General features: G+C 42.1%; 1 protein-coding gene across 2 annotated transcripts in view; it reads right to left on the bottom strand.

Moving 5' to 3' along the window:
- The window catches only part of LOC122919604, a 42,615-nt gene that overhangs the window by 11,784 nt on the left and 15,483 nt on the right, over window positions 1-15,348 (bottom strand). For both annotated transcript variants that reach the window (XM_044268720.1, XM_044268719.1), the window contains exons 12-21: window positions 12,281-12,336; window positions 10,963-11,099; window positions 9,966-10,033; window positions 9,094-9,180; window positions 6,916-7,014; window positions 6,479-6,531; window positions 3,865-3,986; window positions 3,429-3,478; window positions 3,255-3,359; window positions 469-553 (exon numbers count right to left, since the gene is read on the bottom strand). In XM_044268720.1, coding sequence (XP_044124655.1) covers window positions 469-553; window positions 3,255-3,359; window positions 3,429-3,478; window positions 3,865-3,986; window positions 6,479-6,531; window positions 6,916-7,014; window positions 9,094-9,180; window positions 9,966-10,033; window positions 10,963-11,099; window positions 12,281-12,336 — 862 coding nt within the window. The remainder of the gene's footprint in view (window positions 1-468; window positions 554-3,254; window positions 3,360-3,428; window positions 3,479-3,864; window positions 3,987-6,478; window positions 6,532-6,915; window positions 7,015-9,093; window positions 9,181-9,965; window positions 10,034-10,962; window positions 11,100-12,280; window positions 12,337-15,348) is intronic.

Below are 15,348 nucleotides of genomic sequence, written 5' to 3'. Positions count from 1 at the left end.
CTCAATACTAAGGAAATCCTGAAAACATGGCCGGTAGGTGGGCCCTGAGGACCGGAGTTGAGGAACACTGCTCCAAAGCATCAATTCAGATCTCCTAATATACAATTTTTAAAGGGGTTGTCCAGGATTTTACAAGTATCGGCCTATCCAAAGACAGGCGATCAATAGCTGATTGTTGGGGGTCTGACAACCAGCACATCTTCCCCCTCCTTTAAATAATATAGTCCCTTTTGGAAGTGTTTTACATAAATCACAATTACCTAATATACTAGTATTACTATGCAATTTATATATGACATATCAGAATTCTGCAGCTTTGGATGTGAATGGAGAAGATGACAGGATAACTATGATGACATTAGTTATTTCCCAGTGACTGTGGTGACTTTTTAAAGCAAACATGTCCGCTAGTATTTTGATCCATAATGGTGAGTGTCAGTTCCACCCGGCCCTTACCTCGGTACTTACCTCGGAAATATCACACGGAGCGACAAACAGGCTGCAAAGTGTTTAAACCTTATGAGCTCCTCGGGTCTGACGTGGTCGGATTTAGCTGTGACAGAAAAGACCAGTAAATGATGCCATTAGAGATGTAGATATTTAGTGTACCAAAGACTTTGGTTTTTATACCTTTTCTTGATAATATGTCAAGCGCTTTTGTGAGTTGCAGGTTACAGCCTTATATTAAACCAGGCATGCTGCCTAATGGGGGTGATCCTGCTGATTAAATTGATACCTGGCTTGTGAAAGTGGGTGATTGCCTTCTTGAGAAAAAAGACTTAAATTTTTTCTGCAAAAGAAGGATTTAGTGCACCAAGGGGCGGAGCCAGGCGTTTTCCATGACTTTAATACTGATGATCTAATACTCTGGATAGGTCATCAGTATCTGATCGGTGGGAGGTATGACTTCTGGGACCCCCTCTGATCGGCTGTTTGAGAGGGCACTGGCGCTCCTGTTAGCTCCGGTGCCTTCTCCGTGCTCACCAAGCACAGCGCCGTACATTGTATAGTGGTTGTGCTTGGTATCGTGCTCAGCACTATGAATTTCTGTGGGGCTGAGCTGCGCCTAGGCCACGTGACCGATGAACGTGTCGTCACTGGCCTAGGAGAAGCTGTGAGAAGGCCACGGCGCTACTGCGAGCACTGGTGCCTTCTCAAACAACTGACTGTCAGGGGTCCCGGGTGTTGGACCCCCACCAATCAGATACTGATGACCTATTGAGAGGACAGGTCATCAGTATACAGGTCTCAGAAACCCCTTTAAGGCAGTGAGATGTGTCCTGACATCCAATCATGTGACACCACCCTTCTTACGTCCTACATTATAAAACCCCAGTGCTAGACATAGTGTAACTTATAGGAACTGAAAATCGAACATGATTTGCCAGAGAATGCAATCATACGCTAAGAACTTTTGAAAAAGGCAGTTTTGATAAATGGTGATATTTGAGGAAAGTAATATCAGTAATTGGTATTGGATACCTATATTAGTGCCCCTTTTTCGTTGTGTTTTCTGTTCAAGTTCATTGCATCAGGTCATTCCGAATACAAGGGCGTCTAAATTGTTTACAATTAGTTTTTAATTTTTTTAAATTCAATTTTTTTTTTTTACATCAGCCAAACCAGCAACTATCTAATCGTAATCGTATTTTATAATAGTTTTTATAGCTTTTTTCAGCCTGACAACAGCCTCCATTGGAATAAACATAACGTATAAGAGGAGGAGATTGCAATGTTAGCTCCCAAGGTACGTTTGGGCCATGATGTGGACATTACCATGTTATTGAGTTTTAATGATATACAGTGAGGAACAGAAGTATTTGAACACTCTGCGATTTTGCAAGTTCTCCCACTTAGAAATCATGGAGGGGTCTGAAATTCACATTGTAGGTGCATTCCCACTCTAAGAGACAGAATAAAATAAAATAAAAAATCAGGAAATCACATTGTATGATTTTTATAGAATGTATTTGTCTTGCACTGCTGAACATAAGTATTTGAACACCTGAGAAACAGCAAGAATTCTGGCTCTCAAAGACCTGTTACTGTGCCTTTAAAAAGTCCTCCTCTACTCCACTCATTAATCTAACTTAGTAGCACCTGAGCTCTTTAAAGACACCTGTCCACCCCACAGTCAGTCAGACGCCAACTACTACCATGGGCAAGACCAAAGAGCTGTCAAAAGACACCAGAAACAAAATTGTGGACAATTGCCAACCAGCTTGGTGAAAATAGATTGTTAGAAAATGGAAGAGGCTAAAGACGACCGTCAGTCTTCCTCGGACTGGGGCTCCATGCAAGATCTCACCTCGTGGGGTATCACTGATGATAAGAAAGGTGAAGAATCAGCCTAGAGGGAGGAGCTGGTCAATGACATCAAGAACACCATCCCTACTGTGAAGCATGGGGGGGGGTAACATCATGCTTTGGGGGTGCTTTTCTGCGAAGGGGACAGGACGACTGCACTGTATTAAGGTGAGGATGAATGGGGCCATTTATTGTGAGATTTTGAGCAACAACCTCCTTCCCTCAGTCAGAGCATTGAAGATAGGTCTTGGCTGGGTCTTCCAACATGACAACGACCTGAAGCACACAGCCAGGATAACCAAGGAGGTGCTCTGTAAGAAGCATATCAAGATTCTGGAGTAGCCTAGCAAGTCTCCAGACCTAAATCCAATAAAACATCTTTGGAGGGAGCTGAAACTCTGTGTTGCTCAACGACAGCTCTGAAACCTGACAGATCTAGAGGAGATCTGTGTGGAGGAGTGGGTCAAAATCCCTGTTGCAGTGTGTGCAAACCTGGTCAAGAACTACAGGAAACGTTTGACCTCTGTAATTGCAAACTAAGGCTTCTGTACCAAATATTAACACTGATTTTCTCAGGTGTTCAAATACTCAGCAGTGCAAGACAAATACATTCTTTAAAAATCATACAATCTGATTTCCTGAATTGTTTTTTACATTCTCTCTCTGAGTGGGAATGCACCTACAATGTAAATTTCAGACCCATCCATGATTTCTAAGTGGGAGAACTTGCTAAATCGCAGGGTGTTCAAATACTTCTGTTCCTCACTATTCCAGCAAAAGCAAATTCCTGTCATTGGCAATCTCCATCTACTTTTCTATTTTTGTAAATTGAGCTCTGAAATGTCATAATTTATATACAATCTAGTAGAGTTATTTGACCAGATGCCATCAACCTTCCATACTTTGTATGTATTTATTATACTGATGCAGACAACACATTCACTTACAGAAAAGGATCAAGAAGATTCCCTGCCTTCTGGGGGTTGCAACCCATATCAACCCGGTGTCTCTCAGTGTTTCATGAAATCTGACCTCCATTGCACACGGATCACCTAGGAAATATGCAACAACCCATGAGATGGGAACAGTATAGCCAATGTACTCTGTGAGATAGCCCTTACCTTTAACATATTGAAGTCGTCTATTTCCTCTCTTCTGGAAAGTAGTCGCACTGCAATAGATTGCATTTTCTCTGCTTAAAATCATCATGAATACATTCAAATTGTTTGAGATTTACCATAAATTGCCTTAAATTTTGATTTAATTTTCCCATGATGGTGATTGTGTCTTAGGTTTTTCAAACAAACCTGGCACAGCGATGGGGGTCTGTTTAATGCCACTAATGGAAACTACTTTGGGGATTTTAAAGGCTGCTGCTCCCAAAACAGGGAGGCCTAATCTGGACAGGATTTTGGTCTAACTTTGTCGCATGGCTAACTTAATCAGTAAATTATTTTGGAGTTTAAATAAAGCTCGGTCAACCTTAGCTCGGTCAACCAATTTGCTCATTTCTATTGCAGATACATTACTGCTGCAGACTAAGGCTTTCTTTCTTACCAACCGTCAGTTATGAATGTCACCTCCTCATTGTTCACAGTAACCTGTGTTTCATTTTGAAACTGCACATCACCAGCTGGAACATTGGAGGCAAGGGCAGCAAACTTCCATGTACCGGCAATCTGATGGGTGAGAAAATACATCAGAAATAGAAAAGGATAACACTCAATGTTAGTAAAGTATGTCTATTTTTGCAATTTTTTTTATACATGATCTATAGGGGTATCGCACCCTTTTGCTTACAAAACTGTAGTTGTAGTCAGATACATCATTTGAAACCCCTGATGACGTTATTAACCACTTCTAGAAGAAGCCTCCAAACGTGTTCAACTTGTAAGTAAAGGTTATGCTATGTAATATATTTGCGGATCAATATTCTTGAATACTTGGCTTTTTAATGATGCCACAACTTAGAAATATGCCCCAAAATTTGCACACTACTGTTGTACTTGTCCAATTTTTTGGGCCTATATCATAGAAACAGCTTGGATTGATGGCCTTAACCTTGTGGCGTCCAATTTAAGGCCTGGGGGAAGTAAAATCAAGCACCTGGGGGCTAATTTTGTCTACAGCTACCAATGTCAGCTTGGGCAGAGCAGGGCCTGCAACTCTATGGCGCTGAGAAGGTGGAGAGGGGGTCAAAGTCGCTTTACTCAGATGAAGATGAAAGCTCAAACTGTACTTGACCTTCAATGAGTATAGCATTTTGTATGACTCCTAAGCTGTGAAATTCCTGTGGGCCATGCTAACTACAGTACCAGAAATAAAAAAACTACTGAATTCTGTCCGGAAATGGATTACTAAATCTGAGATCTCTAATCACAAATCATAGATACCAGTGGGGTTTAGGGTGATCACTGGGAAACAGGGTGATGGGGTAAGGCAATGGCATCGGCCAATGGCTTTAGGCAAATTGGGCATGCTGTGTCTGTGATCCTGATCCCAGTAGGGTTTAGAGTGATCTCTGGGTGGGTGACTAGTGGGCTAAAAAGGTCACTTGGCAATCTAGGTGTGAGAAACGGTGATGGCATCAGGCAATGGTGTACTAGGACTGTGATCACAAATCACAGATCCCAGTGGGGTTTAGGGTGACCTTTGGGTGAGCGACCAGTAGGGTGAAATGGTCACTGGGCAGTCTAGGGGTGGGAAACAGGTCGATGGCATCAGGCAATGGCGTCAGGCAAATTGGGCATACTGGGTCTATGATCCTGGTCACAAATCACAGGTCCCAGTGGGGTTTAGGGTGACCTTTGGGTGGGTGACCAGTAGGGTGATATGGACACTGGGCAGTATAGGGGTGGGAAACAGGTCTATGGCATCAGGCAATGGCGTCAGGCAAATTGGGCATACTGGGTCTGTGATCCAAATCACAAATCTCAGATCCTAGTGGGTGATCTCTGGGTGGATGACCAGTGACCAGTGTGGACCTTGACAGAACTAAGATTGTCAGAATGGGAGATGCCTGCAAATCCAGTGTTCAGCGCTGTGATTGGCCAGTCTATTACTGGTCAGTCAAAGTGATCGCCGGCATATGACCTGTGTGATCGGTCCCGTGCTGACAAGAAACACACATGGCAGTTTAAAGATTAGACACCACCTTTGCGCCTTGCTACTTTCAGGACTGTCACACTGTGCATATCTATTTTAGGGAAACTGTTTATATTATCATGTAATGTGCCTGGTTCAACAGCAGGTGGCAGCATAATTGGCAGAGCTATTTTACCTAGATTGGAACTCTTCTTTCCATTCTAGCTCTCTCTAAGAGAGGGAGGGACTAGTTAGTTAGAAGTCAGTGGAGAGTAACCCCTCCTTGGGGAAGGAAGCAGGAGCTCGTCCCTGCCCTGTCTGGGCCAGCTAGAGCAGCTTCAGATCTGCTGGAAACGGAGGCCAACCAAAGCCTGAAACTTTAGAGACTAGGAGTAAAGTTTTCCCTGGATAAAGCTATAGACAGACCAGATTACAAAGTCAAGTAAAGCGTAAGGTAAGTTATACAGCTATCCTGTGAGCACAGCAGAGCCAGAGAGCAACTGATGTAGCTGTGAGGAGTTTGCCTGCCACACTAATGCTAACGCCTGCTGGAAACCAAGACAAAGCCTCTAAATCGTTTTCGAAGAAAGTTTATTCAAGTAAAGCTGTTATCAACCTTATCACAAGGTCTGGACTCAATTTATTTCTTCATCCCCTTTACCAACTAACCCTTTGCTCTGCTGCGGACGACACACCGCCCGAGGCGTATCCAGGTAGGAGCACTGTGACAAGTTCAACACCATTAAGGAACATTTAGGCCACCCACCACCACTCTGGCATTCCTACCCTGGGTACCATCCATATCACTAAAAGGGGCCCTGTGCCCTTGTTCCTTCACTGCAACTGGCGTCACGACAAAACATCCATTCCATTGCTAAGAGGGGACCCCTGGCCGCGGTCGTTTCAGCCCGCCGCATTTTCTGCTTCATGTCCGAAGTGAACTGAACCGGATGGCAGGACACATGTGAAGGAGCCCTTATGGGGCTCATACTGTGGTAAGGTAAAAATCTTGGAGACAGAGGGCGGCTTTTGGTGACCAGGTGACAGAAATCAAAGCCCTGTGAAAGTAAATATGGCTGACAATTACCTTTTCCAAATCTAGAGCATCAATTTCGTCAGGCATCTCCGAGCACAAAAATGCTAAAAAAAAAAAATAAGAACGAATCAAAGAATAAGAGAAGTGATAATTCTTTATGTGTAAGCAGCGGTGCACCTAGCCTTTCTGCTGCCTGAGGCAAAAACTGAAACGGCACCTCTCCCTCCAATGCCAACTTCTTAACCTAACCCCTTTGCCATGATGAAAGCGCTCATTCCCAATGGCCCTTCCGCTGCCCCCCCTTACGCCTACCTGGTGCTGCCTGAGGCGATCGCCTCACCTGGCCTCATTGGTGGTGCACCCCTGGGGATACCTGATGTGTTCCCCTTTATTCATGGCAGACACCCTTTCTTTCTCTAGTATATTACTGCTCTTGGTCTTCTCATGCTTTATTGCACTATGGCTAAATCCAGAAGTCTGATACTCACATGACGGCTGACGAAACAAAATCTTATTAAAGTTTCGACAATTCGCATACTTCGCAAACTGATTAATGTCACCTATAGAAGGAAACTGGTTTGCACGACCTGTAATAAAAAGATTAAAAAAAACATATCTGAGAATGGAGGCAATAGACTGAGGTGTGTCAGGGCTACCATTGAGACAGCAGATATTAATTATGAATAACATTCATAACCAGTCACGTTCCAGTTTTGTGATTTACTCTTATGCTTGTTGTGCCTACTAAACTATTGAACTATAAGAATAAAAGAGCAGGACGAGTTGTCAAAGTCTTTCAACATCATTTGCCACAGTAAAAAGATGTAATAATCTAAAGATCATCATCTAGTTTTCTTAAAGGGAACCTGTCACCGGGATTTTGTGTATAGAGCTGAGGACATGGGTTGCTAGATGGCCGCTAGCACATCTGCAATATCCAGTCCCCATAGCTCTGTGTGCTTTCATTGTGTAAAAAAAACGATTTTATACATATGCAAATTAACATAAAAGAGTCATATCTTACTTGTGTGACCAAAAAAGAGTCATATTTTCAAGCTCTGACACATCTCAGGGTAATTTGCATATGTATCAAATCGTTTTTTTTTTACAAAATAAAAGCACACAGAGCTATGGGGACTGGGTATTGCAGATGTACTAGTGGCCATCTAGCAACCCATGTCCTCAGCTCTATACACAATCCTGGCGACAGGTTCTCTTTAAAAATATAACTACTATAATACTGCTCCTATGTACAAGAATATACCTACTATGATACTGCTCCTATGTACAGAAATATAACTACTATAATACTGCTCCTATGTACAGGAATATAACTGCTATAATACTGCTCCTATGTACAAGAATATAACTACAATAACACTGCCTCCTATGTACAGAAATATAACTACTATAATACTGCTCCTATGTACAGGAATATAACTACTATAATACTGCTCCTATGTACAAGAATATAACTACTATAATACTGCCTCCTATGTACAAGAATATAAATACTATAATACTGCCTCCTATGTACAGGAATATAACTACTATAATACTGCTCCTATGTACAAGAATATAACTACTATAATACTGCTCCTATGAACAAGAATATAGCTACTATAATACTGCTCCTTTTTACAAGAATATAACTACTATAATACTGCTCCTATGTACAAGAATATAGCTACTATAATACTGCCTCCTATGTACAAGAATATAACTACTATAATACTGCTCCTATGTACAAGAATATAACTACTATAATAATACCTCCTATGTATAAGAATATAACTACTATAATACTGCTCCTATGTATAAGAATATAACTACTATAATACTGCCCCCTATGTACAAGAATATAACTACTATAATACTGCCCCTATGTACAAGAATATAACTACTATAATACTGCCTCCTATGTACAAGAATATAACTACTATAATACTGCCTCCTATGTACAAGAATATAACTACTATAATACTGCCTCCTATGTACAAGAATATAACTACTATAATACTGCTCCTATGTACAAGAATATAACTACTATAATAATACCTCCTATGTATAAAAATATAACTACTATAATACTGCTCCTATGTACAAGAATATAGCTACTATAATACTGCCTCCTATGTACAAGAATAGAACTACTATAATACTGCTCCTATGTACAGGAATATAACTACTATAATACTGCTCCTATGTACAAGAATATAACTACTATAATACTGCTCCTATGTACAAGAATAGAACTACTATAATACTGCCTCCTATGTACATGAATATAACTACTATAATACTGCTCCTATGTGCAGGAATATAACTACTATAATACTGCTCCTATGTACAAGAATATAACTACTATAATACTGCTCCTATGTACAAGAATATAACTACTATAATACTGCTCCTATGTACAAGAATATAACTACTATAATACTGCCTCCTATGTACAGGAATATAACTACTATAATACTGCTCCTATGTACAAGAATATAACTACTATAATACTGCTCCTATGTACAAGAATATAACTACTATAATACTGCTCCTATGTACAGGAATATAACTACTATAATACCCCATGTAGAAGACTATAACTATGATAACACTGTCACTGTGTAGAAGAATATATCTCCTACTGCAGATAGCCAGGTACATACAGTTAAGAAAGAGGCGCCCTTCAGGTGAGAAAATGATGCAGGCGGGGCTCACACTGTGGATGGCCACTCTGGTCCCTGATGGGGTATCTACGGAGACACAAAGTAAGGTTTATGAGTATATGAGATCAGTCAGTCCTATTACTCCTCCCCACAGCACAGAAGACAGATAACATGAATGGCGGCAGACGTCTATGGTCATCCGTGAATAGTGCTGGACCATACATACAACAGTCTAATAGATAATGCAGCGTTTGGAGCATTTGGTGCTCAACATCCAACATAAAAGAGGTGGTTCCACGAAAAAAATTCTACATTTTTCAAACCAGCAAATGGATATGAATATTTTAGTAATTGCATGAAAAAAAAAAAAATTGGTATAACCACTATTATCTTTATAGCGCCACCTGCTGTTTACTCTTTTTCTAATTTCTCTGTCCTGCTCACTGAGATGGAAGCACATGCTCAGTTCCACCCTTTAACTGTCACCAGTTGCAGCAGCCAGGACACCCCCACCCCCTCGAGAAAGCACACAAATACATATCATAGGGCCTCAATCAAGCACACAGTTCAGCAAAGCAGTGAAAATAATAATTCCTTCCTCTATTAATTAGTATTAAAATTAGCAAAATTCACTAAATGCATTTGTTATTTGTGTTCTGCGGCCAAAGGGATGACCAATCTGTTGCCCTCTTGGCTACGTCACATCGATGACGTTCTGGGAGTATGGACTGGAACTGATTCGGAAATAGCGGATTTCCTGCATTGGCTAAATCCCGCTATCACAAGGAGTGATGTGGAGCCCATCTATGTTTCTGCTATGCCCTGTGAAATCTATGTGCCCAGCTCCTCTATATGAACCTGTGCGGTGTTACCTTTGTATGTAATATGGCCGGTCTTCTCCTCCACGTCAATATCATCCAGATTGCTGATTATACCGCCACTGTAAGTACAACAATAAATTAGTGTACACTCAGTTAACAATCATCTATGTAAGTGAAAGGGACTGAGCTGCAATACCAGACATGGCCCAAGGACAATGGTGGCGCTGTCACAACTCCATCAAATCTGTCTCGTTATATATTTATTCAATAGATACAATGCCCCACACAGGGCTATGTCATGGCGCAAAGGTTTTATCTGTCCCTGTACTGCAGGTGACATGGAGAGATTTTCTTTATCTAGTTAGCAATACAACACTGTGACACACTTACTCCAAAGTGTCTCTGATTCAGCAGGAATATCCTGGACTCTGGGCCCAGTCCTGCTGTCTCAGGAATCTGATATCTGGAAACGGCATAAATTATAATTCCCCTGTTTTAGAGGACACATATTCAATATGGCCAGCAGGGGGCAGCATAACTTCAATGTGGCCAGCAGGTAGCAATAATACTCTAGTGTGACCAGCAGATGGCAGCATAACTTCAGTGTATTAAGTAGGTGGTATTATAACTTTTGTGGTAGAATAATTTCTCTGTGACCAGTATAAATCCATTGTGGCCAGTAGGTGGCAGCTTAAATCCAGTGGGGCCAGCAGGTGGCAGCATAACTCCATTGTGGCCAGTAGGTGGCAGCTTAAATCCAGTGGGGCCAGCAGGTGGCAGCATAACTCCATTGTGGCCAGTAGGTGGCAGCTTAAATCCAGTGGGGCCAGCAGGTGGTAGTCAATTCAAGTGTGGCCAGCAGATGGCAGCAAAACCGCTTTCTGCTGAGTTGGAAGGTCAATAGTTTTTTGGGGGAATATTTTACTTATTGGTCTGTGGACTATTTTATGGACTTTTCAATAAAAGAAGCTTTTATGAATCGGCATACCCAGTTGCTGGGTTTCTTTTCTTTCTTGAGACACTACTACTCCCATTAGGTCATACTTACTATATTGAAATGTGGGACAAGTACACCGTATCATTTACAACCCTAATGTCTGTGGCTCCGTAAGAAGTTAGGAGATCATCGAGAGCCGTTTTTGTGTTTTCATGGGCTGAGGCCATCAGGATCCATTTACCTACAGACTAAAATAAAGATCGACAGGTAAATATTAGAAACCTTAAAGTTCTCCACACGCAATTTAGACGTGGTAGCAGTTGTCCCGAAAGCATACCTGAGTTTTCCCAAAAAGTTTGCATAATGGCTATGCTTCTTTTTACAATCATAACTGTGAAAGAACAGGTTTCATCCATTTTATTCCATGTTTCAGCTGCACGGCTAGATACATTTCTCTCAGAAGCAGCCGTTGTGTTCCTTCTGAGGAATCTGCCAGCACTGTAATGCTGTGACATCCTTTCCCTTACTTCCCACTATGTTTGTTTTAAGATCCGAACTTACAGAACAGATAAGGAAATGGGGGGGGGGGGGGGGGAATCACACTTACAGACACACAGGAGGTTTCTGTGAATTCAGAAGCTGTGCAGAAGCAATGGTTTTATCAGGCTCTGACATGCTGCTTTTACATGTGAGCCGTCTTCTGTGTCTCAATTGTGTCTAAATTGTGTGAAAGTAAGAGACCAGTCTTACATGGACTTACTGGAAGAGCTCCATGGTTTGGAGACTTATTGACAATGCTCCATGGGAAAAGGATATGCAAAGTTGTCCTAAGGAAAGATGACCATCTCCCTAGTTATTTAGTCCTTCTACAATAGATTGTATTTGTAATGATGACCGAGAAGGAAACATTTCTATCCCAGGCTGAAGACACATCAATGATAGAAGATGTTAGTGGTCCTCCCCTGCTTCTGTTACCACCTACCGCCTTCCTGATCCACAGAAGACCAGTTATATAAGTGGGATTGCTATTGTCACATAACATGTCTATACTTATTTTCCTTAAATGGGTCAATCATTACCAGATCGGCGGGAGTCCAAGTCCCGGCACCTCTGCCAATCAGCTGTTTCAGGGAGCTCAGCCGACTCCCGGCAGCTTTCCAAGCACAGCTCCGTACATATAGTAGTCACCAATATCTATTCTCGAATGACCCCTGTAACACATTGCTCTGTTGACTAGTAGCCAGTTGTCTTTCTGTCTGAGCCTTCACTGCCAGATAATAGGTTATTTTCTGCTGATGGGCTTGTTGTAGGTTTTCCCACCTGGAATCGTTAGAAAATCCCTCCAAATGTAGGATGAAAACCAACAAGACGTAGAGACAAAGGTACAGGTGCATTGTGCAGCAAATACAGGAAAACGTTATAGACTTACTTCTCGGAAATTAATGGGCACTTTTTTCTCCAAATGATTAGCACAAGCGTCAACCTCTAAAAATATAGAAACACAGGACTTTGGTAACTGGAAGGAGGCAAAGACATTTTCTCTTGACTAGAGTATTAATACGGAGGTTGTGTTAGCTTCCCATCACAATCCATATTACACATATGGAACAGATAGTACTGTCTGATTATCTCTCCTTCTAAACTAAGTAGGTACAGACAGTACTTCATCTATGTCTGCATGTGAATGGTGTATACACACATAGTATTGCTCCTTGCCTTACTCTGTAAATGATTTAATCACAGATAGTGCTGCATCCTGGTCTCTCCCTGTAAATTATGTCATCACAGATAGTGCTGCATCCTGGTCTCTCCCTGTAAATTATATCATCACAGATAGTGCTGCATCCTGGTCTCTCCCTGTAAATTATGTCATCACAGATAGTGCTGCATCCTGGTCTCTCCCTGTAAGTTATGTCATCACAGATAGTGCTGCATCCTGGTCTCTCCCTGTAAATTATGTCATCACAGATAGTGCTGCATCCTGGTCTCTCCCTGTAAATTATGTCATCACAGATAGTGCTGCATCCTGGTCTCTCCCTGCAAGTTATGTAATCACTGATAGTGCTGCATCCTGGTCTCTCCCTGTAAATTATGTCATCACAGATAGTGCTGCATCCTGGTCTCTCCCTGTAAATTATATCATCACAGATAGTGCTGCATCCTGGTCTCTCCCTGCAAGTTATGTCATCACAGATAGTGCTGTAACCTGGTCTCTCCCTATAAATTATGCCATCACAGATAATGCTGTCTCCAGGTTTCTGCCTGTAAATTATGTCATTACAGATAGTGCTGCATCCTGGTCTCTCCCTGTAAATTATGTAATCACTGATAGTGCTGCGCCCTGGTCTCTCCCTGTAAATTATGTATTCACTGATAGTGCTGCGCCCTGGTCTCTCCCTGTAAATTATGTAATCACTGATAATGCTGCACCCTGGTCTCTCCCTGTAAATGATGTTATCTCAGATAGTGCTGCATCCTGGTCTATCCCTGTAAATTATGTAATCACAGATAGTGCTGCACCCTGGTCTCTCCCTGTAAATTATGTATTCACTGATAGTGCTGCACCCTGGTCTCTCCCTGTAAATTATGTAATCACTGATAGTGCTGCGCCCTGGTCTCTCCCTGTAAATTATGTAATCACAGATAGTGCTGCGCCCTGGTCTCTCCCTGTAAATTATGTAATCACTGATAGTGCTGCATCCTGGTCTCTCGCTGTAAATTATGTAATCACAGATAGTGCTGCATCCTGGTCTCTCCCTGTAAATTATGTAATCACAGATAGTGCTGCGCCCTGGTCTCTCCCTGTAAATTATGTATTCACTGATAGTGCTGCGCCCTGGTCTCTCCCTGTAAATTATGTAATCACTGATAGTGCTGCACCCTGGTCTCTCCCTGTAAATTATGTAATCACAGATTGTGTTGCGCCCTGGTCTCTCCCTGTAAATTATGTAATCACAGATAGTGCTGCGCCCTGGTCTCTCGCTGTAAATTATGTAATCACTGATAGTGCTGCATCCTGGTCTCTCCCTGTAAATTATATCATCACAGATAGTGCTGTGCCTTGGTCTCTCCCTGTAAATTATGTAATCACTGATAGTGCTGCGCCCTGGTCTCTCCCTGTAAACTATGTAATCACTGATAGTGCTGCACCCTGGTCTCTCCCTGTAAATTATGTAATCACTGATAGTGCTGCACCCTGGTCTCTCCCTGTAAATTATGTAATCACTGATAGTGCTGCGTCCTGGTCTCTCCCTGTAAATTATGTAATCACTGATAGTGCTGCGCCCTGGTCTCTCCCTGTAAATTATGTCATCACAGATAGTGCTGCACCCTGGTCTATCCCTGTAAATTATGTAATCACTGATAGTGCTGCGCCCTGGTCTCTCCCTGTAAATTATGTAATCACTGATAGTGCTGCGCCCTGGTCTCTCCCTGTAAATTATGTAATCACTGATAGTGCTGCGCCCTGGTCTCTCCCTGTAAACTATGTAATCACTGATAGTGCTGCGCCCTGGTCTCTCGCTGTAAATTATGTAATCACTGATAGTGCTGCACCCTGGTCTATCCCTGTAAAGTATGTAATCACTGATAGTGCTGCACCCTGGTCTCTCCCTGTAAATTATGTAATCACAGATAGTGCTGCATCCTGGTCTCTCCCTGTAAATTATGTAATCACTGATAGTGCTGCGCCCTTGTCTCTCCCTGTAAATTATGTAATCACTGATAGTGCTGCACCCTGGTCTCTCCCTGTAAATTATATCATCACTGATAGTGCTGCGCCCTGGTCTCTCCCTGTAAATTATGTAATCACTGATAGTGCTGCACCCTGGTCTCTCCCTGTAAATTATGTAATCTCAGATAGTGCTGGATCCTGGTCTCTCGCTGTAAATTATGTAATCACTGATAGTGCTGCGCCCCGGTCTCTCCCTGTAAATTATGTAATCACTGATAGTGCTGCGCTCTAGTTTCTCCCTGTAAATTATGTAATCACTGATAGTGCTGCACCCTGGTCTCTCGCTGTAAATTATGTAATCACTGATAGTGCTGCGCCCCGGTCTCTCCCTGTAAATTATGTAATCACTGATAGTGCTGCGCTCTAGTTTCTCCCTGCAAAGTATGTCATCACAGATTGTGTTGCTTTCTGCTCTGTCCTAGCAAATTATGTAATCACAGATGATGCTATATCTGGGTCTCTTCCCATAAGTTATGCTATCGCAGATAGTGCTGCATCCTGGTCTCTCCCTGTAAATTATGTAATCACTGATAGTGCTGCGCCCTTGTCTCTCCCTGTAAATTATGTAATCACTGATAGAGCTGCACCCTGGTCTCTCCCTGTAAATTATGTATTCACTGATAGTGCTGCACCCTGGTCTCTCCCTGTAAATTATGTAATCACAGATGATGCTATATCTGGGTCTCTTCCCATAAGTTATGCTATCGCAGATAGTGCTGCATCTTGGTCTCTTCCTGTAAATGATGTCAGTATATATAACATTA

The sequence above is a fragment of the Bufo gargarizans genome, chromosome 9 (genome assembly GCF_014858855.1).
Source record: "Bufo gargarizans isolate SCDJY-AF-19 chromosome 9, ASM1485885v1, whole genome shotgun sequence".
In the NCBI taxonomy this organism is placed as follows: domain Eukaryota; kingdom Metazoa; phylum Chordata; class Amphibia; order Anura; family Bufonidae; genus Bufo; species Bufo gargarizans.
The sequence above is the reverse complement of the archived record's forward strand: the minus strand, read 5'-3'. Positions and strand labels throughout refer to the sequence as shown.